Consider the following 23,653-nt stretch of genomic DNA (forward strand, 5'->3'; position numbering starts at 1 on the left):
GAGGAGCTGTTAGAGTCCTGGCGAATCCTAGTCTACATCTCAATGAGCTACATGAGACCTTAACCTTTGCGATAGAAGGCGGATTGTCTAATGCATGTTAGGCTAATGGACTAATATTCTACTACCTACTTAAGCTGCATGTATTGTCTTAAGGTCACAGCTGATGTGAGGTTGCAATTGAGATGCTGTGGAGTAGGAAGGTAACAATCGTCGGTTACAGTATTAATTGGTTTAATAATATAATGCAAATTAAGACTACAATTAAATCCAATAACAAATCATCAAAGAGGCACTTTGGCGGAGTGGTTAACGCGCAGGACTGCTAATCCTGTTCCTTCGGGAGCCCGAGTTCGAATCTCGGAGGTGTCGTGCTTTTTATCTTTTTCCTTTCCCCATCCGGCCTTGGATTGGCCCATGTGACACATAGTGCATGTTTCGGCATTATCTTTTTACATTGAGCACTTGTATCTCTCGAGGCAAGTACGCTAATACAGTTCGTCAACGTCCAAGACCGACTTGGAAACTGCTGCAAAGCGAGAATTGATGCGCCTACACTGGAAAGGGTAAAACACTCGGAAAATTTGAGTTGAAGGAACTGGAAAATCAATGTCCTTGAGCTCGACTCTCATTTACTGGGAAATTAATCTCTGGAGAAGAGCTTAGCCTTCATGAGATCTGAGTTGCAAAACGATCAACTCAGTCTTAAGGGCTGTGGTAACCTGGAAAGCAGCGGCTATCTATAACGCAGCATGGGATGATTCTTCTTGAGCTAGGTTATAAGGCGCGAACTCATGAGGTGACCTTGACTGAATAAGCCGGCACTGAGCATAACAAGACTTAGGGGAAGATGCTACCGACCGGGTGCATTGGCTGCTTTTAATATACACTCGCTACCTACACCAGCAGATCCATGTAACTAGTGTACACAAGAGTAGTCAGATTGACAAATGACAACTAATGTGTGATTAAGTTGCATCCATACTAGTCTAGGTAAATATGCGGTAACCACTGCCGTCTTACCTGCGTTATGTACCCCGACGGGATCCCACCGGGGTATCTATGGGGTATTTTCACGAATCCCTTGCAAAATGTGTACTATCCTTACATGTACTTGGGGATTGAGCGTGCCCTACTAGCATACTGTTGCTGGTGGCGAGGACGATCGACATGTAAAGCTTCTACTCTAGTTGTTTAATAGTGAGCTTATGCTCTTGCATCCAGCCTGTTCCGACGGTATCTGAATGACGTTGCCATGTTGCTTGCTCATAAATGTGTTGCCTTTTACGATCAGAATACATACACATCTCTGTAGCTCGGGGCTAAGTGCACGCATACTGTTGGTACGCAACGAGTCCCGCAGTCACGGCATTTCGCATTTTCCTATCTAAATCTGAAAAATTGTCGCTATCGCTATCCTCGCGACCGCCAGGATCAGCGAGGCTTACAGCCCCTCTCGCCATGTCTTCGCCAACATCCACGGGTGCTCGAAGCATGCCTGTTTCCATACAGCCTCTTGAGGTATCCGACATACCAGATTGTGCCAGGCTCTCTGCTGCAGCGTTTGCCAGGGATCCGCACACGCTTGTGAAACAGCTAGGCCAGCAGCCATTCGACATGTTCGACATAACACGCTCGGGTCTAGAGGAGAACCTCAAGAGGGATAATTTTTTGTGCGTGAAGGCGGTAGACAACCAAGGCATCATCGTCGGGCATGCGAACTGGGTGTTCTCGGGCGGGGGCCAAAAGCGCGCTTCATCAAGGGGCACTGGATCAAGAGGCATTGGAGATAGTGAGTCGGCAGTAGCGGGGGAAGAAGACAACAAGGCAACAGAACTAGGCAAGCCGCAAGCACCCGCGAACGCGGCGGAAGACGTGAGAGATCCCATCGAGCGGCTTCACGCACTCGAGGACGCAGACATGCAATACTGGCTGCAGAACATAGTCCCCGCGGACACGCCGTGCATATTGGTCGTCGGGCTCGCGGTGTCACCAAGCCACGAGAGGCGGGGCATCGGGACAGCGCTGTTAAGCCACGGCAACACCATCGCCGATGAGAGGGGCTTGTCAATTTGGGTGCACTCGTCGCATCAGGCGTATAATGCGTACATCAAGGCAGGTTTCGAGACGCGGCGCGAGCTCCGGATTGAACTCGACGATTATGCGCCGCGGCCGCCGCGCGATGGCGAACTGACCATGGCGGCATTGGCGGGCCGGGATGAAGACGGCCGGTGGGGGCGGTATGTGATAAGGTATATGGAGAGAAAGACGGGCGGGAACCGAGGGAATTGATGTGGTGGAAGTTATTGTTGTTGCGTTATCATTTCGATAATATACGATACTACGCCGACCGTACGTCAATAGTCCACTATGGCCACCTTTCAGGCGTATCTAAGCGTGGTAGTATTTCCAGAAATGGAACTCCTGTCGACTTACTCTCCAGGCTGGTTAGACCTGCATTATAGGCAGATATGAGAATACATATCTATCTATGTACTTACGACTAAGCTCCTATTAGTCTATTGAAGCTGTTTTGGTTCTAGAAAGAATATGGAATAATAGTGTTAGCATAATGGACTGTGTGGTTTCAACTAAGATTAGGAAGTACTCCTGTCTAATAGCATCTTTTGAAAGCATAAGCCTTACTACAACCTGCTACACAAGCTACAGGAGTCAAAGTCGCATTTCACGGCCGCCTAGTATAAGCCAGATAGCCCACCGAGTGCGTTTTGATATGTGCTGTGAGTGGGCATGGATTTGCGGTGCAGGTTGCTTAGCAGAATGCCCTGCCAGGCTCATTTCCCCCGACTACTTCACTACATACTCTGCACTTAAACAACAGGCTACTGTCAGCCTATGTTGATGTTATGAATTAGGCGAAGACGTCTTTCGACAGAGTATGAGGGATAGCTACATTTGTATCACTGCCACCTTGTTACCAATAATGCAGCCCTATCTCTACACTGTACAGAGTAAAGCGTCTCATTCGTATCAGCAAACCAATTATATGAGGGTTACAACTGATAGACTTATTGAACTGCAGCGGAAGAAGACGGCAAGCTCCAAGCCACAGTCCCAGCCCCGCTCTGTCAACCTCATCAGGCTCTCTGTCAGGTGATATAATTAGTCACATAGACCCTAGGGGTGGCTGTATTAGACCTACTGGCTATATAAAGGGGTGTTGGCCCCCCTTCGAGGGTTGGAGGGTTCAGGATTCAATGAATATTGACGCCTATACTATCCCTTCTACCTACCTACTTGACTGTGACTGACCTTCTACTCACTCCGGGACCAAACCACCTGACACTCTCTCAAAATCTACACCCATTGCTGAAGCCTCCACCCATGCTTCTGGTCATGCTCTCGTACAGCTGATATTATTAGGTAGAGACATCCACGCTGAATTAAGTTTGTTTACGTTCATCAAATTTCATCTCAAAGACAAGGGAAATATCAGCCTTGCAGCCTACGGCCTGAGTGCAGGAAACTCTTTGCTATGTCTGGTCTAGAAACCCTGGGCATTGTTGGTAATATTTTTCAGGTCATCAGCTTTGCTCGCGAGACTATTACACTATGCACGGCCGTGTATGACGGCTGTTCTCCTGATGATTCGCTTGGTGAAAATGCTGCGTCTCTGGCGACACTTTCGGCACAGCTGCAACAGTATTACCAAGGAAAGAGAGAGAAGTCATTACAAACTTATCAGAAGACTCTAGAGACACATTTGCTTGCAGATGTTTGGTAAGCTAAAGAATCGCACTAGGAAGAGCTCGCCGCTAAGTAACATACAGCAAGCAGAGTGATGCCATTGAGCTGACCCAGCGAGAAGCCTTCAAGGAGCTCGGGGATCATCTTCAGCACTTTGTGTCACAGTATGCTGCCGGGCACACACCCCTTTCCGAGCTTGTAAAAGCAGAAAGCCTCTCTACCAAAGATCATACTACTAAGGAGATATTGAGGACTGAGCAAGCGGCTCAATCATATATCACAACCAAGCTAGCGAGAACAGAGAGCTCGATCACACGTCAAATGAATGAAAGCTTGGAAGATGCTACACAGAAGATTACCAGTGGTATGCGACAACTTGCTTCAGATGCTGTGACCCAAGCTCAGCGAGAACAATTTTTGACAAGCCTCAAATTTGGAGCGATGAATGAACGATGGAATCAAATTGTTGATTCTCATGAAGGTACCTTTGAATGGATTCTGCGAGAGCACACCGCTGGTGATGACAGTGACGCCAGCGATGATACATCCAGCTACGATGAATCGGAGTGGGAAACAACTAGTAATGAGGATTCATCTGATCATGTAAACATGCCAACTGAAGCCCGTACAACCAACGAAATAGTGGCCGAGCAACTTCCACAGAACAGACGATTTAATCACCGATGATGAGTCCGACGAATTGTCTGATGATGCAACTCAGTCATCAGATGACTCTATGTCATATGACGAAACAAGTGAAGCACTGCAGGACCTTGATTGATGAAGATTTATGGGATAACTTTGCCGAATGGCTCAAATCAGATAGTAGTACGTATTGGATCAGTGGAAAACCAGGGTCTGGCAAGAGCACCTTGGCCAAATCTCTCATTTGAAGCCCGCGACGACTATATGCTACTAGTGTATTTGTTCCTAATATATACAGGCTAGAAGTATTTCAAGCGCTACCCTTTCTCAACTTATTGAAGGCCCCAAAACGAATGACGTCAGAGCGACTATTAATAATACCCATGATAGAAGCCTCGGTGGTGCTGGGGCAGAATTATCAATCTCTTCAACGTCGCGGACACCCTTCTTCAAACTGTCGAAATCGATCCATTCACATCTTCCACGATATGAGTCTGCTAGCTTGGTTACGTTAAGCTTGGCCGTGGAAGTTTTATAGACACACTCGTCGAACTCCATAGCTAGTGTCTCATTATCCGTGAAACAGACCTGTAACCTGCATCTGTTGACAAGAGCCCAATGGTTCCTTTGCGCGGGATAATTGGTATTCGGGCAGCATGTCTGTTTTGGTGGGGATTAGCTACACACTGTTTGAGACAACTCTTGAGCGGCTCAGCCGCGCTGCTGCAAGATATATAGACTCACTTCAAAAGTGTCGTACTCAACGCCCCCGGAGGCTACTGGTGAGGCTTTATGGGTGGCAGGGTGTAGAAGCTGACACATGATTGGGATGGTGAACTCTGTATTTGGCCTCAAACAACCGTCTGCCATTGTGGCCCAGCTACGTTGAATGACCTAACGTAGCATTAGTACACGATCTAAATAACGAGGAAGGGTAATGTAAGTGTGGCTCACATGCGTCTCATCGCTCAAATTGGCTTTGATTATTTCGCTATTGAAATGGATGATAGACATGTTCGAAGGGAGATGTTCTCTCAATGGTTACTGAAGGCAAAGACTTTTTTGCTCGAAATAACGAGCCACAATTGACATGTCCCAGAGTGAAACAACAGGCATTGATGGAGCTATATCTATAAAGCCTGGAGGAAGCGCCCAGAGTTCTGTAAGCGACTTCGCCATGGTATCCATAGCCAAGAGAGTAGTCGATATGCTGTTGGTAAGACAACTTGTTTAAGGTAGTTATTCTAGTGACTCCTAGGAAAAGACGCTATGCCGTTGGTAAAATACTAAGATATGATTGGTTCGGAGTTCAGCCGATTGGCATACCCCTGATGCCAATATGAGTGTTACACATAACAAAATCATTGACATTCGTATTAGTAGTTGAGAATATATATGTATAAAGAAAAAAAAGAAGAAGTTAAAACACTTAATGTTTGAGATGCGTGACAATTCTTCTGTTTATATTGAGACGTTAGATACACAGAAATGTAGATCCTGCAGAAGAATGCTGGGTAGTTGATTCTAACAAGGGTGTCATGCAGGCCTCACCCTGACCCGAACATAGTATCTTGGCATTTCCTCACGACCCTTCTTTACGATTTTTGTTGTTAGGTCACTGCATACTTGGCTGAGGTGCACCTGTATTGTGCTTGCAAAGGAAGAACTACCACGTCTCAAGAGTGGCTACATATTTACACCTGATTATCTTAAGAATAGATGATTCGCATTCGATAACTAGATAGAACAATGCACACACGCTGCCTTACTACCATTAAAATCTCTTAATACAGGAAAAGGGAGACCTTTGTTGCACAGGAGTCATTTAAATTCATCACTAGATGTTGTACGTAGGCGGGGCTGTATAATAACCGTTAGACTGCTCGAACGTCTAACGGCGTCGTTTTTGACGTTCGAGACTAGACTGCCAGGGGCAAAGAAGCACTAGGCTAGATAATTGAGTAGTCAGGTATATATAATACGGTGTTTTAGGTTTGGGAGTCCCTAGAGTACATGTAAAATAGTTAATTACGCCTGCCCAATTTCTGCTCACATTCTAGTCCCAAGTACACAGGCCTAGCTCCGTTGACTTCACATTACCACCGCAATCTTTCGTATTGCCAGATTTCAGAAGATACTTGACGCATTTGGCATCGCTCCACTTACCGCAGTTCGTCAAAGAACCTATCTCAGCACCAAAGTCGACGTCTTCCCAGTCACGCCCGCCGACAGAGCTCACGAAAGAGCATGTGTCACCAAAGACATCTGTTATGTCATCCAGACCGTCCGTATCTAGATCATCCAGCCCTTTGGGGGCTTCAATCTCCCATTTGCCGTTGAGATCGCATGGATCGAGAGACATAGTATCTGGGTCAAAGTCCTCCAAGTTGGCGCAGTTGAAGGTGAATCTTGATACGGGGAACGGCCCAACTCCGGGGATAGATTGGCCTGCCAACATCCACACAGGTCGTGCCCCTGGCGGCGCGATCACAGGCGGTGATGTTGGCGTACCGTCGCCACTGGTGGTTGTAGACGTGGATGTGTCTGGGGGCAACTCTTCACCAATGCTAGGGGGCACCAAGCCCAGTGCGTCCCAGTCATTGATCCAAGGCCTAGACCGAGTGGTTCTGGGAAAAAGCGTCGCCGTGGTCCCATCGACTGTAATGATGGTCGTTACTGAAATAGTGACCAGGGTAATAGTCGATTTTCCCACTACGGCGGTGCCGCTCGTCCCGGTGACTCGGGATGTGCCAAATATCACTGACGGTGGATAAGGGGCTGTCGTCTGAATGATCGTAACACCGTCGGGGAACATATCTACAGCTTGCAGGGCAGGATAGTCCGAGAAGCTATGAAACCCAAATTAACAAGAATCACCGACATACTGGCATCAGTGTGACGGATTAATCAGAGTCGTATTACTTACATAGGACAATATTCGCCCGTAGTCGTAGTCGTGGCAGTAACGTAACAACCTGTGTTGACGCTGGAGCTTGTCGCTGCAAAACATACATTGTCAGGGGTCATGATGCAAATAGCGATTAACAAGCAGAGTTTGTGACTCACTGGTGCATGAGGTTGACTCGCAAGAAACCCAAACATCCGTAACGGTGGAGGTGACACAGTCACAACCTACGTATGTATTGCAGCTGGTCGACCCGCTTGAGGTCTGGCATGTCGTATGCGTTTCGGTTGCACAGGTACTTGTAGACTGGTGTTCTCCGGATGGATCGGCGACTTTTCCGCAGTTAGCCGTACAAGTCGGCTTCGGCCGACCTCGTGTGTAATGAGAAGTAGGCCTGCCATGATCGGGCGGACAGTCGATGGAGAAGATGTCAAACAACTTAATGTGACAAGGGCTCTTATAGAGGGCTTGGAACTTAGTCATATTCATTAATAATCTATTAGGGGTCTTTAAGGCCTTGATCTCTTTTTCTCTTTTTCTCCTGGAGTGGGAGATTCCTTAGCTATTTATGTTTATTTAGGCCTTATACAATTTATAACTCCCTTTTATCTGTTAGGCATTCATGCTTTAACTGTTGGTCTTTTTGTAGCTAATAGATTATCCTTATTTAATTGCTTATAGCCTTACTTTCCTTTAGGGGTAGCATTGGTTATTTTTAGTTTTGGAATTTTAGCTGTATAATATTATCTTCCTCCTTTTTAATGCTTAACTTTAAGTATAACTTAGCTCCTTAGGTAGATTATAAATTTAGAGTTATAATAGTTCGAAGGTCTACCGGTTTATTTAGGTTTTATTAATGGAATTATTTAATAAAAGCTTTTACGCCAATGCCATCTATATATTTATATAGTTCCTAAATCTAATGCTTTTTAACTAGTTAACCTTCCTATTTAATTAAGTACTTTATGTTCCTTTAGGTTTTTAAGGAGTTTTTAATTTCTTCCATTTAATAATCTTTAAACTTTATTAAAGGTACCTTTTATAGGACTTAATTAAGGTTAAGTAATATTTAATTATTAATATAGTAGGGCTTAATAAGTAAAATATAGAATAAATTATAAATTTTTTATCCTTTAAATAATATAAGTTTAATAATAATAGGTAAAATTACTTTATAAATTTTAAAAGGTTTAAATATCTTTTTATTTAACTTTTTAATAAGTTTTTTTATTTTAATATTTTTTACGTTTAATATTATTAATTAATCTTTAATATATTAAGGCAAAATCTTTTATTTTTTATTTATTTATTCCTTTATATATTATTAAGCCTTTTTTAACTACTTTTTAACTTTTTTATATACCTATATTATTTAATAGGTATATAACCTATTAAATAGGTTATAGGGTTATACTATAAAAAGGTTATATATAATTAGGTAATAGCTATAATTTATATAAAAAGAAAATATATATATTAAAGTTAATATAATATTATTATATATAAATTTAATAATTAATAAATGTTTAAAGGTAAATTTTAAAAATTTAATTAAGCTATTTTATTTATTTATTAATTTAAGGGTAAAAGGTTATATTTATATAAGGTTTAATATTAATAATCTTTAAAAAGTCCTTTTATAAATAGCTTATAAACTTAAAGTTTTTATTAAAAATTATATTAAGGGGTATATTATATAATTTTTAATAATATTTAATAAAGATTTTAATAAGATTTTTAGTTTTTTTTTCTTTAACCTTTAAGGATATAAAGTATTCCATTTTTATAAAAGGGTTTACTATTACTTAAATAAAGTTGTATTTATTAAATAAAGGTAGGTTAATAATAAAGTTTATTATAACTAATTATTATAAAATATAATATAACTTTATAAGTTAAAGTAATCTATAAGGGGTATATTATAAAGCTTTATTTTATTAATAGGTATAGCAACCTTATATAAAGTCCTTTATAGTTACCTTAATATTAAACTATTAAAAGTTCTTTATAATAAATTTTAATATTTTATCCATTTTTATATATTTAATTATTTATATATTATATTCCATTCTTATTATTTTTTATTATATTACTATAGGTATTTATAAGTATTCCTTTTTATATAATAAGTTATTTATAAGTTTTATATTTTTAAAAGGTTTATTTTTTTATAAATAGTACTTTAAGTTATTTTTTATTACTTTTTTAATAAATTTAACGAATTTTAATAACTATTTAAATATAAAAAGGCTATAAAATTATTTAAAGGTTAATAATATAAATATTATTAAGTTAAATATTAATCCTTTAAAATGCAAAAAATATTTATTTTATAAGACTAATTTAATTAGTTAGTTTTTATTCCTTCCTTTTTTAAAGTAATATTAGGTTAGTTTTAATATAATATTAACCTTTTTATTTAATTTACTAGGTTAATAATTTATTATAAATTAATATATTAATAATTACTATACTTAATATATTTATTATTTATTTAAAACTTTAACTATTATAAAGTATAATAGGTTTTAATAGTTAAAGTAAATTTCAATTTAATATTAAGTACCTTTTAAATATTAGCATTATTAATTAAATCTATTTATTATTATAAGTAGCTTTTTATTATATATTTTATAGTTTATTTTTATTAATATTAACTTTTAAAAATAAAATATAATAAGGTAAAGTTTATTATTATTATCTTTTTATAATAGTATAGCTTTAAAGGTAAAATTAAAAGCGTTAGTTTTAATATAAACTATTTTAAAAGGGTTAAAATGGATAAATATAGGAACTATAATAAATTAATATTTAAATTTAAAAAAGGCTTTATTTATAGCTTTTATTTATTTTTATTATTATTAATTTATTTTATTTATATTTATTAATAGTTTTATAATTAATAAGAACTTTTTAATAAATTTTTAATAAAAGTTTATAAATCTAATAAATTGTTATAACTTATATAAAGTAGTTAGTATTTCCTATTTAATAATATAATTAATTTTATTTTAAGCTATTAAAATACTATTAATATTAATAACGTATTTAAAGAATTTAACTTTATATATATATTATTTATATTTCTAGGGTATTACTATTAAATTATACTTATTAAAGCATTATAATACTTTTTTAACTATTTTATTATATTTTTCCTTTATTTCTATATAAATTAAAAGGTTATTAAGGTATATAAATAGCTTTATATTAATAAGGTTTTAAAAAATATAATTTATTATAAATTAGAACGTTATAAAAGTATTAATAAGTTTTATAAGTATTATTATATATTTAAAAAGTTTATATTTATAATAAAATACTATTTTTTATTTATAACCCTTTTTAGTTTTAATTAAGTAAAATTTAGATTTTAAATTAATTTTAATAAACTATTTAACCTTTTAAAATCTAGCTTAAAATTTTACAATAAGGGGAATAAAATACCTTATTAATATTATAATAATATTAAAGCCTTAATAATTTATAATAGGGTATAATAGATTATTTAGGTTTTTTTTTTTTACAAATATAAAGGGTACTTTATATAATATAGTAGATTTTTAAATACAATTAATTTTAAATATTTTATTTAACTATAGTTTAAATATATTTAATTTATAATTATTTATAGTGTAAAGGGGTCCTTAAGGGGGAGTTTTCCTATTTATAAGATTAATTATATAATTTTAAAATTAATAGTTAAGTAACCATTATATTACTACTTTGGTTATAATTGGGAAGAACTTTTTAAATTCTTTACGGATTTATTCTATTACTACTTTAATAGCTACTTAAAATATAATTATTATAACCTTAATAATCCTTAGGTTAAAAATAGCTTAACTAATATAATTCTTATAGCAATATTTAAATATAAATATAATTTTTCCTATATTTTTAAAAAAATAAATAGGTTAATATTCCTTTATTTATTATTAGAATAGAATAACATTATAATTTTTATTAAAAATATTTAATTTAAAGCTAAGCTTTATAAAATAGTTTTTTTAATATTAGAAAATAATTTATTTTATATAATACCGTTTTACTTTTTATATATATATTATATTAAAGGTTAATATAAGTTTAAAGTGTACTTTTTTAATAAAAGGTAGCTTTTATTATTTAACCTTTAAAAAGGATATTATAAAAATAGTACTACCTATATCCAAAAGTACCTTAATTAAATATTTTTAATTATTATATAATAAAGTTATAAGGATAATAGGCCTATAACCTATTTTAAGTTTCAAATTAGCCTTTTTTTAAATTAGTTTAAGAAGTTTATCTTTTATTCGTTTAATTATATTAATATAAAAAAAGTTACCTTTTTAAAAGCTTAAATTCCTATACAGTACTTTATAAAGCTTAATTAAAAATCTAAATCTAATTCTTTTATTTTTATATATTATATAAAGTTAATTACCTTTATAATAATAGCGTTAATTTTAATTCGTTTTATTATAAATAATAGTTCTATATTATTATTAAGCCTTCTTTTAATAAAAAAGGTTTTTTTAAAGATTAAAGGAAGCTCTTTTTCTTTAATATCCTTTTTAATATAGTAGGTAAAGGTATAATAATTACTTTTCCTATATTATTAATAATTAATTTTATTTTACTTTTATTTATTAATAGTAATTTAATTAATCCCCTTTAATATAGCTATAGCATTAGGTTAGCGATTATTTTTAGGATTGATTTTAAACTTGTTTAGTTTTTTATTAACGGGTTTCCTTTCCTTATCCTTTTTTAAAAATTAGCTTAAGCTTAAGTTAAAGCAATTCTTTTTACTTTAATTTTAATAGCTTAACTTTAATTACTCCTTTATTAAATTAAGTATACCTTTTAAAAATAATTTAAAGTATATTAATATATTTTTATAAATAATGCTAGCTTTTTAAATTATATTAAAAAACTTATTATTATTTTTAAGGATATAGCTCTAATTATAATAGATTATCTTTATAAGTTTAAATGGTAGGCATTTAATAATAAAGGTTTAAAATATAGGGCTAGATTACTTTACCGAATTATTCCGGTTAAGGATTTTAATAAGGAATTAAGCAATATTACCGGAATATTTTACCTTTATAAAGGTATTAACATTTTAATATGTTATTAAAGGATCCTTAAACTGGGCTTTTAAGGCTATTCGATAAATTGCTTAAGTATTAATAATACTAATATAGCAGATTTATTTTTAATAAAATTAATATTATTATAAAGCTTTATTTATTATAAGGAAGTTAATTTAATTAATATAGTATTTATTAAAGGAAAAACTTTTTATATATATAAATATATAATCTTTAATTTTAACCTATTATAGAAAAAATTTAAAGATATCCTTTTTATTATAGGTATAAGGCTTATTAAATTAAATAGGATTGAATGTTATAATTATAAAATTAATACTTTTAAATATAGTTAAAAAGGTATATATTAATTTATTAATAGGAAGGTTAAAGGGATTATCGTTATTTAAATTTCCTTTAGGTCCTTTAGGCGGACTATAGGGGGGTTATCCTTTAAAGGGGTTATTATTATTATTAAAGCTATTAAGGTTTCTTTTTAAATTACCTTTAGGTAATAGGGTAACTTTAGTAAAAATTCCTAATAAAATTTTTATTGCTATATATTATGTTTAAAAGGTTTAAATAATTAATTAAGCTTTTACTACTTATAATACTTTATTATTGATTTATTATTATAGGATAGCTTTTAATAACAAATATTTTATAGCGGGATAATTAGTAAAGCTGGTTATAATACTACGCTTTTTTAACTTATTGATGATTTAGTTTATATTAAGTATAATTTATTTATTTAATTATTTTTAGATTTTTTAAATTATTATTTAAATATAAATTTATAGCTTATTAATTTAATTAGGGTTTATAATAAAGCGGTTTATAAATTAATTAATTTATTTCCTAATTATAATAGCTTAATTATTTATAACTCTTTAGGTCTCCTAATAGTTAGCTTTTTATTTAATAAGTTTACTTTAAAAAGTTTAAAGGGCTTAATAATAATAATCCACTACCTCTTTAAACTAATTAATAATATTAGCTTAAGATTAAATATCCTATATAATATATATAATAATTCCTTATATATTTTAAAAGAAGGTAATACTTCTTTATATAATCTTTTATTAAAAATATTTTATTTATTTTTAAATTACTTATATATTTATTTTATATAAATTAATTAAAGTATTATATATATTATAAATAGTAATATATATATTTTGGAATGCTTTTTTTTATTTAAAGGGTATTCCTTACTTATATTTTTATAAAGATTAAGCTATTTAAAAGGTTTTACCTATATAATTATAAATATTTATAACCTATTATAAAAGGTTTTAAATTATTATATTTATATATTCCATTTTTATATCCTTAATATTATTATAAATAGTTAGGTTATAAAAGGTAAGTTCTATAGCTTTAAATATTAATTTAAAAGCTATAATAAAAGAATTTTATTATAAAGCTAATTAATTAATAAATTTAAATAAGTTTTTTAAAGGAAATAATCCTTTAAAAAAAGGGGATATAACTTAATTAAAATAAGCAGGTTTAAATATAATAAGTAATAATAAAAGGGATATAGCTTATTTAAAAGTAAAAGTTAGATTTTAATTAAAATTAACGGAATATTTGTTTAATACCTCTATACGTTTTAATTCTACTTATAAGTTGCTAGGGGGCGGAACATCCTTAATTTCGGGCTCTAAGGTCCAATAAAGTAGCAAAAGCGGATAATTCAACTACTACTTATCCTTAAAACAGTTTTTATATAATAAGGGGGATCTTAAAGAATTAAAGTCTAAACTATCCTTATTAGGATAATAAAAATTAGAATTAAAGTTTTATAGCTAGGGTACATTTACAATTTTAAAAAAGTTTAAAGCTTTAAGTTAATAAAGTTATTAATTACTTCTTACTCTTTAAATAAAAATATTAAAATTATAATTTATAATATTTAAGTTATTAAATATAAAGTATAAATTATCCTAAAATACCTTTATTTAATAGGGGTAAAGGAAATATCTTATTAAAATAATCCTATATTTATAAGGACTTAAGCTTAAAATAATATTATATATATATAAAGATTTATTAAAGCTTATCCGTTAAGCAAAGGTTTAGGCTATATTGGAATATCCTAAAGGGGAATAGTAGATTATTTATAATAAGGGCTTTTATAAAGGGCTTAGAACTTAGTTATATTTATTAATAATCTATTAGGGGTCTTTAGGGCCTTGATCTTTCTTTTTTTCTTTCTTTTGGAGTGGGAGATTCTTTAGCTATTTATACTCATTTAAGCCTTATACAATTTATAACTCCCTTTTGTCTGTTAGGCATTTATGCTTTAACTGTTAGTCTTTTTATAGCTAATAGATTATCCTTATCCAATCGCTTATAGCCTCACTTTCCTCTAGGGGTAGCATCGGTTATCTTCGGTTCTGGAGTCTTGGCCGTGTGATACTTGAAGCAAGAAGGGCTCGGAATAGGCGGAGGTGAGGGCAAATTTGGAATGGGAAACTTGGGTCCCGTCGGGAACGGAATAGGAGACCAATAAAAGCCACCTGGCCCTATGATGATTGGGACAACTGTAGAAGAAGTAGTACTAGTAGAAGTAGAAGTAGTACTGGTAGAAGAAGTTGTAGAGGTTTCAATATCTACCCATACAGTTGTGCTCGTAGAGATTTCTGTTAAGCCACTCAACGTAGTAATCTGATCTTCCGAGAAATACTGCGTGGTGCCTTTTGTTGAGTACAAGGTGGTTGGGAGGGTATAGTATATTGGCGTCGTGCTGGTGGTGTCAAAGATCGGCGCAATAGCTGAGAAATTGACTGTACTGGTCAGGCCGTTTAGGCTGATTGTTATGGGAGATGGAACGACGCTGGTTGTGAGCGCAAAGGTGCCGGTATCCTGCCCAGAGGAAATGGGTAGGTTCGAGAACCAGATGACACTTGTCGTTACTAATCTTGATTAGTGATGGATTCTTTATATTTTCGGCGCGACATTTACCTGGTGAAGGCCTGAGCACTGTTGTAGCCACAGAACTGCCAATAGTCAAAGCAGTCGTGAAGGGCGCAAAAGATAACGTGGTGGCTGTCGGCATGGTAGATGGAGGAAACACTAAGGTACAGGGAGGAAAGCATTGAACTGTAGGACTAGGCTGGACGTAGACGGTATTATCAATGTAAACATCACCAGAACCTTTCCCATCTGGATCTTGCCAGCATGGTCCGCTCTGGCAGCCAGGGCCGCAGTGATCTGCCGAACGGCCGCAAAAGCCCGCCGGAGAGCAGCAACTCCCCTGAGGCCATAGGCCACAGACAATGTCGTTATAACCGGCGCCGCAGGTTCCGTCAGTGGTCTCGCCGCCGGTAAAGCATCGGCCGCTCTGGCACCCATTCCCGCAGTGGTCAGAAGTACTGCCACAGAATCCATGAGCCGAGCAGCAATCTCCAAATCCGCTACCCTCACATACTTTACCACCACTGCCGGATCCACAGCTACCATCTGTGGATACAGGCGGCTGGTCTCCGTCACCGGGACCTGAGTTAAAATCGACACTCCACGCCACCGTTCCACCAAAACAGAGGTTATTGGCAAATTTTCGTTTCAGGGCGTGTGTTTCTTCGTCATCATACCCTATCCACTGGTCTGCCCACGATAGCTCTTTCATTAAAGACTCGTTATTGAGCCTCGGCTTAAGGCCCTTCTCGGCTATAAGCTGCTGGACTTCACGAAGTGACATGACCCCTGGAGTCCCTGTGCACTTTCCCGCCTTGCTGGGTCCCTTAAAAGGACACAGGAGCTGATTGCAACTTGGGTCAAAAAGTGTGTAACCGCGGCCGTACCAGGCTAAGCCGAAGTTGATCTTGGAAGGATCGAGAGCATCGTAGAATAGGGGTAGAGTGTCGTTATAAATCTCTCGAACATCGGCTTGGCCGCGAACAAGCGCACCCAAAGCTAACACGTCGCTGTCCCAGGAGCCACTGTTTATACATCGGATTAGAGTCTACCATAAATGAGTAATACAGTGTAACTCCCGAAAGGAGTACTCTAATGATATCCGGTAACTCACTGTAGATCATAAGCCATGAAGCTGAAAAAGTCCACGTAAGGCTCCATGGCTTTCGGATCGAAGTTACGGAGGTACCAGTAGTCCGGTGCCAGTGTCAGACTCAAGCCGTAGTTGGTTCCAAATGCCTCCTTCATCTCCTTTACCAGCTTCACAAAGTTTTGCGTATCTCCAGGTTGGCCTCCGCGTTCGGGAGCTACAGGGTACTCCCAATCCAGATCCATGCCCTGGAAGCCATACTGGTCCATGTAGGCCATGGCGGATCTGATGAAGGTAGCACGGCTATCCGCATTGGCGCAAAGGTCACTCCAGGTTGTATGCGTTGGCTTATCTTTGTCGCTGAAATCGTAGCCACCAACAGCAATCCATGTCTGTAAAGTTGAAGTTTTAAGTCCAGTAAAGGCCGTCATCAGAGGTATATCATTCTCGTCCCATGGCTTAATCGTAAATAACTTGGGGTCAACCGAGGCAAAGGCGAAAAATAGGTGGGTATAGCCGTCCGTCTGGATCTGATCCGGTGTGATCCGGTTGCAGATTCGATCTCGCGAGTTGGATGCTTGATAATAGCCAATAGAGCGACCTTTGGTTGTTCCCGAGTCTTCGCCACATAGTTTGGGGCGAATGATTTCACATTGGCCGTAACCAACCTGGCACGGCGTGAACTGGTTGGCTTGTATACAGTGAGCTTCCGTTGTACCGCACCAACCACCTAGACCGATGTCAATATCGCCTATGACGCCTCGTTTCGGGAGCAGTTCTTACCCCAGCTGCAACATATATTCATACCACAGCTCTCGGTACCATTCACTGAATATCTGCCGCACATAGCTTTTGCATCACAGTTACTGGTGCAACCCGTACCACAAAAGTCTGGCCCGTAACCGCAAATGCCCGCAGGACCACAACAACTAGTCATAATAAGTCGTTATCCATACATTGAAACTCATATCCGGAAACCCTGGCCAAGATGCAACTTACCTGCCATCGACACACGGTGCCTTCATACATAGCAAAGCCCCTGTTGTCGGGTCTTCTTCCCTCTGTCTCCTTTGAAGGGGATTTGGCGCATTTCGCGCAGTTGTCGATGAGCCTAAAGGAATTAAATCACCATCCTGAGCAAACTTGAAGCCACTGTAAGGAGGCCCAAGTTCAGGTAATGCACGTTCCGGGCTTTGGTGCGTGATACCAAGCAACTCTTCGGCGTCAACATAATGCGTGCCGAGGTAAGCAGAAATCAGATAGATATTGCGAAAGAGCCTATAGAGCATCTCGGCGATGAAGAGGATTGAATGACACAACCCATCTAAGATAGACAATATGTGTCGACTTAGGACCAGTTCGGCTCTCTTTCGCCATGATCGCTGAAATATATACAGACAATAATATATCGATCAGTTTGTCAGAAACGAACATGGCTAGACGAGGATGGCATGTAGAACAGCTTGCCTGCACTCACGCCGGCCCGAAATTGCGGTTGCGATGTCGGTCGTGTAGAATGATTTTCAGTTGCATGTGCCACATTGATAACCGGCGCAGTTTGCAATTCATGTGACGTTACTTCGTGAATGATCAATTGTACTATTAGAATTACCTCAATTCCAACAGTATGGTTCAACCGGAGGTCCCGGTATATTCGGACGCACTGTTTACTTGACCTATTCCCGAAGTAACTTCGTCCATACTGTTGGTCTGGTTTACCAACTGCATTGCATCAATATTGAGCCCACTTCAGACGAGGGTATCGTATGGTGTTCGTGCCACGTGCAACCAGCATACCCAGGTGATCGGGTTGTCCACTTACATAATATCATTCGACATTTTGCTGTGCCGCTTGGTGCCGTGCTATTCCACAGCAACGTCAACCAAGGTATGTCAAATCCATTGCATCAATTTTCTGCCTATATTCTTAGACGCTCTCGGCTGCTGGCCCGGTTACCGGTAGTATTCATAAGATTGCTATGTGCCCTTGTCATTCATAAGAATATGAGATTGGTAAATACAGAAGTGGCACCCTGAGATCATTTCAATACCAGCCTTTGACCGTACTGCGGGCTCCTTAGGCTGAGATTCTGGCAACGTAGCATACTACCCGAACAAGAGTCATAAGTCAGGCTGGTATTATTGAAAGTATCACAGTAATAAAATGCAGTGTACAAGGTGAATTTCAAGATGAGGTGGGTTGTATATTAGCTAGCGACGGCCTAACGGCTTGGACTGAGTATTAGAATAGAGGTTTGCAAGCGGTAGTTCACAACTTCATCTGTGTACTACGCACCTGAGGTACTAGAATCGCCAAGTTGAAATCCATTGGAAGGGTACGTTGACTTGCAATCATTACACTCGCTTATAACTTCTTGGACCAAGTAAGCTTATCATCAGGCCATTATAATTATGTCTATGGTCCTTTTTGGCTTGATTAAATCCACACTGTGGCTGCATTTGATTACCAACATCATCTTCCTCGTACTAACACCCTATTTTCAACCATGCCATATGTGCCAAAGAGGTTGCTATGAAAAAGATGTTATAAATCATTTCATAATCCCTTGTGTCATATGGGGGAGAACCGGCGTGTGTTGGTCGCTGACACACCGCTTGTTCTATTGAGTTATAGTATCATGGCCTTTTTCAATGTCTCCGAAATTGCCGTCTTACATTGTTGGTTGGCCCTATGCATGCCAGTGGCTATAGTGCGGCGCAGCATCGATGTGTATAGTGACTGAATGTACATAGCATAGTATTCCATGTTCTAGACCACGACTGTTGGCTGACAACCTTCAATCCACCGTAGAAATCCCCGATGATATTCTTATTTCTGTGTCAATGTTACATCACGAGCGATTGTGAGGGCATATGGTACGAAACCCACCCTTGCACACCGGTTTCTCAGCACTCAACACCTTTTTGTCTTCGCATGTCTGATTATGGATTCTATGAGCGAGCGAGGACCAGACTTCCCTAGCGCTAGAGACGGCTCACCCGGCTTTGATTATTTTAAGTCTCGTGAGGGCTAGGCGAGGCTAGGTATCTTCATTCCGTCGGCTTGCCGGCCCGGTGTTCTTCACCACAGAAGTTTCTTGTATAACCTGGGACTATTTCAATGAGAACGAGCATATCCCACGTATTTAAGAACTTGGGTGGGATCTCCCTTCGCGATTTTGACTTGGCCCTGGTCTCAAGTTCTAGAAACCAGAATCATAGCCAGCTTGCACTAGCATGCATTGCTACAACAACAGGCAGATGACGAGCAAGGGGCTCTTCTTCGCCATTTGGGCGGCTGTTTTGTTCTTATTCTTTACACCCTATGTGCAATCTATTCCACTCGCCACCGGGGAAAAATCAGCACCAGATGCCTTCTTTATTCCATCCGCTAGTAGTTGGTATAACAGCTCTAAGACAACCAGACTAGTCAAACGTGGGGGCGGCGATTTAGGTGGTGATCCTTATATTCCTTCATGGCCCGCTCGCCAAAACACAGGAAGAAGGTTTGAGTGCTGCTTCTTCCGCTAATGAGAAATGTGCATACTGACACAGATATATAGTAAGAGATCCTTGGAAGCTATGATAGACACAGCAACACTAAATGTTGAACTCACGCTAAGAGTCATGACACGGCTAACGACTAACCCCTTAACAGTGCTTTGGTGCCTTATGAATAGTAAGCTAGCTCGGCAGAGTGAGTTTACAGCTGATGACCTAGATGAATACGGGTGGGAGGCAGAATCTGTCTTGAACTCGGTCGTGGAAGAGTTTCGTGACCATATCAGACCACTCTACGATCAGCTAGGTTTCAATGTAGATGGCGAACAGGCCTGGGGCGATATGCATATTAATGACTGGGGGGTGGACGACAACGGCAGACCAAACCAGGTATGCTATTTCTTTCCAGTGTGCCACTGCATCAACGGCTAACCGTGCTGATTCCAGGGAACGTTGGGAGCCTATCAAAACATATACAATGGTCCTCAGGGGTATATCATAGCATACACCAATGTAGCACCTGCAGAATCAGGATTTGTTGCGCCGATTCCGCCATTACAGAAGTGGTCAGATATAACAGCATTCCGGTGGGAGAGCGTGGCAGCCGGGCAAAGGCTGAACTATGTTGTTCGGGATCATATCGCCAACTGGAATACGCGTATGTCGATTTACAACGCCTTACGAACCGCCGCCCAGGCTACTTTACCGACCTGGCCCGGTTCTGACTTCACTATCAACGAGGATGGCACCAACCCCCTTGCGTCAGCCTTCTGGGGCCTCCTCGGCACTTACCATGCTGCTGGTCCCGCCTACATGCTGGCCCAGCACAAGAACATATTCGGACATAAAACTATCACCAGAATTCGCATATGGGATGAAGAAAGAGCTTGGCCTATCTCGAATACGCTTGACGATTTACGAGCTATGACGCCGAACATGCTGATCTATGTCGATGATGTCGCGACTGATGTTGAACCCATGCAAGGCTAAGCGTTGATTAGTAACACTGAAACTGAGAATAGTCACAGATAGTATAATCAAGAATTCATTGTACCCTATCTAGTTTGCTGCCAATCATGTTTTCCTCCTTCAAATTCTACTTAGCTGTCACCAGTTATCTCTATTGGCCGGGTCGCACTCTTCATCACTTAGGATGCTGCGCCATTTGAAGTAATACTCGTAAGAAAAGAAGTGGCTCCGAGGTGGAAGAAGACCCAAATCAGTCATTCGGCTATCTTCCCAGAGGGTGAAACCGAACCTCCGGAAGTGTTGTGGACCAAAGCCGCATAACGGCGAGGTTTTGAGATTACGGGACATCATCCACGCAAATATCCAGCTGTCTGGTCTGAAATCGATTATAAGTGCTTTCCCGTCTGGCTGGTTTCGCTTTGGCTCAGGGAAACACCCGAGGTCGAATCGACTACGTGTATTTGGCGATGGTAAGCGAAGTGGAAGCGTCGCATCCTGTTCAGGGGTTCGAACTCCGTGCACGTACGCGTAAACTGTCATGAGTTGCTCGGTTATGTAATGCCCGGACCCAGCAGGACTCATGTGGTAAAACTCGGGAAGATCCAATGATTTTAGCTCTTCTTGATCGGCTGTAGACCATCCAAGTTGGCCGACATCACACGCTGCTTTCATATCAAAGTAATATTGCAGTCGCCACATGTTCAATAGAACAAGCTGTTCCTCAGCCCATGAGGGGGGACCAGAGTCCTTAGGCTGGTAGAGCCGGCCTTTGGGTTGTCTCAGCTTTAAGTACCAATAGCCCTTGAATGTTGGGTCGTCTAGGCAAGAAGGATTCATTGTCATGCAAACCCTGATATAGTGCTCGATACATTCGTGGGCCAGGACATGTATCTTATGAGCCAGAAAAACAAAGCTTCGTGGAATTTCCGACGTGGTGATTGGTGTAGCTAGGAGACGATCCTGGAGGCTGCTGAGGTTCACCTCACGCAATTCCCTGGCGGCATGCAAACTGGGCGGATGAAGAGACAAGCGAAGTTGAAACACAGCGTAGAGCAAAACCTGAGTCTGTTCAGGAACAGTGCATCGCAGAACGTTCTCAGTAACTTCAAGAGCACAGCCATCGAAGATAGTAGCCAAGCGGGCGCTGGTGTTGATGAAGCTCCATAGTGCCGACAGGCTAGGCGATGCCTTCATGATATGTACGACAAGCTCAACGGGGAGTTGATGCAATGTGCAACGCCGGAGAGTGTCAGCGGTAATCATCGACGACATTTCTCCTAAACGATAGCAACCTGGATGGGGTTCTATGACTTATGTTAGATGCAATCCATATGAGAAAGGAAACAGGAACTGCCCGCGGATAAATAGAACGAGGGGCTGTCTTATCACGGTCACGGGGTGGGTTCGCAAGTGGGGCTGGGCGACGCAACGCAACACAACACAATGCATATTATGAACCAACAGCATCGAATTGTGACTGTCGGTGGTCTTGAACCTGGATGTACGCACACCCGTGGGCAGGATTCGCTGGCTATAAAGAAGGGATGCGCCATCTAACTTGCTTCAAATTAGAAGAACCTTTCTATCACTTACTACTCCGAAATCAATCGCTACCTTACTCTGCTAGAGCCTCTCTGGTACTATTATAGTTAAATCACATAACGTTATAAGTTCTCGATAGTATAGTCGTTGAATTTCAGAATAGTCATTGCTTAAGAGCTAATAGGGGTTAGATAACGAAGGCATAATACTGCTGTAACCATAATATCATCGGAGATAAAAGTTAATTATAGGCCACTATGAGAGAATCTGCTTATTGTAGAAAGAACAACATCAATTTAAGAAACCGGATCTTTCTTGGCAGCTAATCGCTGTCCCACGACTATGCTCACGGCAGTGTTCGTGTTTTTTTATACTTAGATATCATGTTTCCGAGGCCGTGTAGTCATTACTCCGGTAGCAATTGATGGAAAGGCGGCTTGCATCCAACGTCTCCGTCTTGGCGCACCATTGCAAAGTCACGAAGGGCGAGAACTTGCGGTTACTGTTTGGAAAATGTAGCTGGCGTTGTGAATATCTTCGTGAACACTCCCGTACATACAGTATCTGACTCAACTGTGACTGGACACTCCTCAAAGTGGCTAGAGGAAGGGATCGATAAGAAGGCCCAAGATGACAACAACGGTTGCAAGCGACAATACTGAGATCTTATTTGTTCGACCGAAGAAGCAGCGAAATGCTCCGAGAGGGCCTCTGCTTGCTTCATCTATCCACTTAAAGTCCTTAAAGCGGCGAACCCCTTTCGCATACCGGTCCCATTCCGACTGGCGGAGTACCGCCGAAATGGCGAATCACAAAGAAGCTTTATACGCGGTCGCAAGAATGGATGTAACACCGTTCAACGTAACGCCCCGTGGGAAGCTCCGGATCGGACGTCCATGATAGACAACCAATAAGATACTAATAGTGATCAAGAATGCTGATGAAAAGATCAAAGCGAGGCGCGCTCGCGCCCATTGTCGTGAAATTTGAGGTCAAGTCTGTTTGGTCTCTTTTTTTGCCATATTCGCTGTCTAATGCAATCGGAGGAATAGGTAGTTAATCTTGAAGAAGACGACTGCTGTCTAAAATTTAGATGTTTGTGCCTCAGGCTAGGAATTGTTAGGAGTCATATGGTAGGCATCGTATGCTGCAATAGAAGCACAGAGAACTAGCTGGCCAAGGAATTGTGAAACTTTCAGGTTGGATTCTACCCTCGGGGAGAGATAAGATATTCCTCTTAGCGACCTATCCTTGAGCTGGAATGAAACAACTACGCATACTATATCTATCATT

At 38.6% G+C, this 23,653-nt stretch overlaps 7 protein-coding genes and 1 non-coding gene across 8 annotated transcripts; 4 read left to right on the forward strand and 4 right to left on the reverse strand.

Moving 5' to 3' along the window:
- The first annotated feature begins 288 nt into the window (after positions 1 to 288).
- On the forward strand, positions 289 to 369 carry F5B22DRAFT_t163. The gene has a single exon. It is a non-coding gene; the product is annotated as a tRNA-Ser (tRNA).
- A 698-nt stretch (positions 370 to 1,067) lies between these two features.
- Positions 1,068 to 2,632, forward strand: F5B22DRAFT_622245 (acyl-CoA N-acyltransferase). The gene has a single exon (XM_047975937.1). The coding sequence runs from the start codon at positions 1,459 to 1,461 to the stop codon at positions 2,287 to 2,289; it is 831 nt and encodes a 276-aa protein (XP_047827074.1). The 5' UTR covers positions 1,068 to 1,458; the 3' UTR covers positions 2,290 to 2,632.
- An 861-nt stretch (positions 2,633 to 3,493) lies between these two features.
- F5B22DRAFT_659909 (uncharacterized protein) lies at positions 3,494 to 4,631 on the forward strand (the record flags this gene model as incomplete). Its single annotated transcript, XM_047980239.1, has 2 exons — positions 3,494 to 3,738; positions 3,789 to 4,631. 2 exons carry the CDS (start codon positions 3,494 to 3,496, stop codon positions 4,390 to 4,392), a joined length of 849 nt encoding a protein of 282 aa, XP_047827075.1. The 3' UTR covers positions 4,393 to 4,631.
- Positions 4,535 to 5,696, reverse strand: F5B22DRAFT_432460 (uncharacterized protein). The gene is made up of 3 exons (XM_047971767.1): positions 5,305 to 5,696; positions 5,095 to 5,244; positions 4,535 to 5,010 (listed from the first exon to the last, which is right to left on the reverse strand). The coding sequence occupies exons 1-3, from the start codon at positions 5,362 to 5,364 to the stop codon at positions 4,678 to 4,680; spliced, it is 543 nt and encodes a 180-aa protein (XP_047827076.1). The 5' UTR covers positions 5,365 to 5,696; the 3' UTR covers positions 4,535 to 4,677.
- A 488-nt stretch (positions 5,697 to 6,184) lies between these two features.
- On the reverse strand, positions 6,185 to 8,002 carry F5B22DRAFT_622250 (uncharacterized protein). Its single transcript, XM_047975938.1, has 3 exons — positions 7,417 to 8,002; positions 7,277 to 7,349; positions 6,185 to 7,199 (listed from the first exon to the last, which is right to left on the reverse strand). Exons 1-3 carry the CDS (start codon positions 7,742 to 7,744, stop codon positions 6,407 to 6,409), a joined length of 1,194 nt encoding a protein of 397 aa, XP_047827077.1. The 5' UTR covers positions 7,745 to 8,002; the 3' UTR covers positions 6,185 to 6,406.
- Positions 8,003 to 14,438: 6,436 nt separating this feature from the next.
- F5B22DRAFT_622252 (glycoside hydrolase superfamily) lies at positions 14,439 to 17,998 on the reverse strand. The gene is made up of 5 exons (XM_047975939.1): positions 17,348 to 17,998; positions 17,132 to 17,277; positions 16,373 to 17,078; positions 15,307 to 16,283; positions 14,439 to 15,257 (listed from the first exon to the last, which is right to left on the reverse strand). Exons 1-5 carry the CDS (start codon positions 17,635 to 17,637, stop codon positions 14,701 to 14,703), a joined length of 2,676 nt encoding a protein of 891 aa, XP_047827078.1. The 5' UTR covers positions 17,638 to 17,998; the 3' UTR covers positions 14,439 to 14,700.
- Positions 17,999 to 19,133: 1,135 nt separating this feature from the next.
- Positions 19,134 to 20,907, forward strand: F5B22DRAFT_622256 (uncharacterized protein). The gene is made up of 3 exons (XM_047975940.1): positions 19,134 to 19,853; positions 20,007 to 20,239; positions 20,297 to 20,907. Exons 1-3 carry the CDS (start codon positions 19,586 to 19,588, stop codon positions 20,837 to 20,839), a joined length of 1,044 nt encoding a protein of 347 aa, XP_047827079.1. The 5' UTR covers positions 19,134 to 19,585; the 3' UTR covers positions 20,840 to 20,907.
- Positions 20,879 to 22,168, reverse strand: F5B22DRAFT_622257 (uncharacterized protein). Its single transcript, XM_047975941.1, has one exon. It carries the CDS (start codon positions 22,088 to 22,090, stop codon positions 20,957 to 20,959), a length of 1,134 nt encoding a protein of 377 aa, XP_047827080.1. The 5' UTR covers positions 22,091 to 22,168; the 3' UTR covers positions 20,879 to 20,956.
- Positions 22,169 to 23,653: the final 1,485 nt, after the last annotated feature.

This window comes from Xylaria bambusicola (assembly GCF_022495145.1).
Source record: "Xylaria bambusicola strain CBS 139988 unplaced genomic scaffold F5B22scaffold_52, whole genome shotgun sequence".
NCBI classification, from domain to species: domain Eukaryota; kingdom Fungi; phylum Ascomycota; class Sordariomycetes; order Xylariales; family Xylariaceae; genus Xylaria; species Xylaria bambusicola.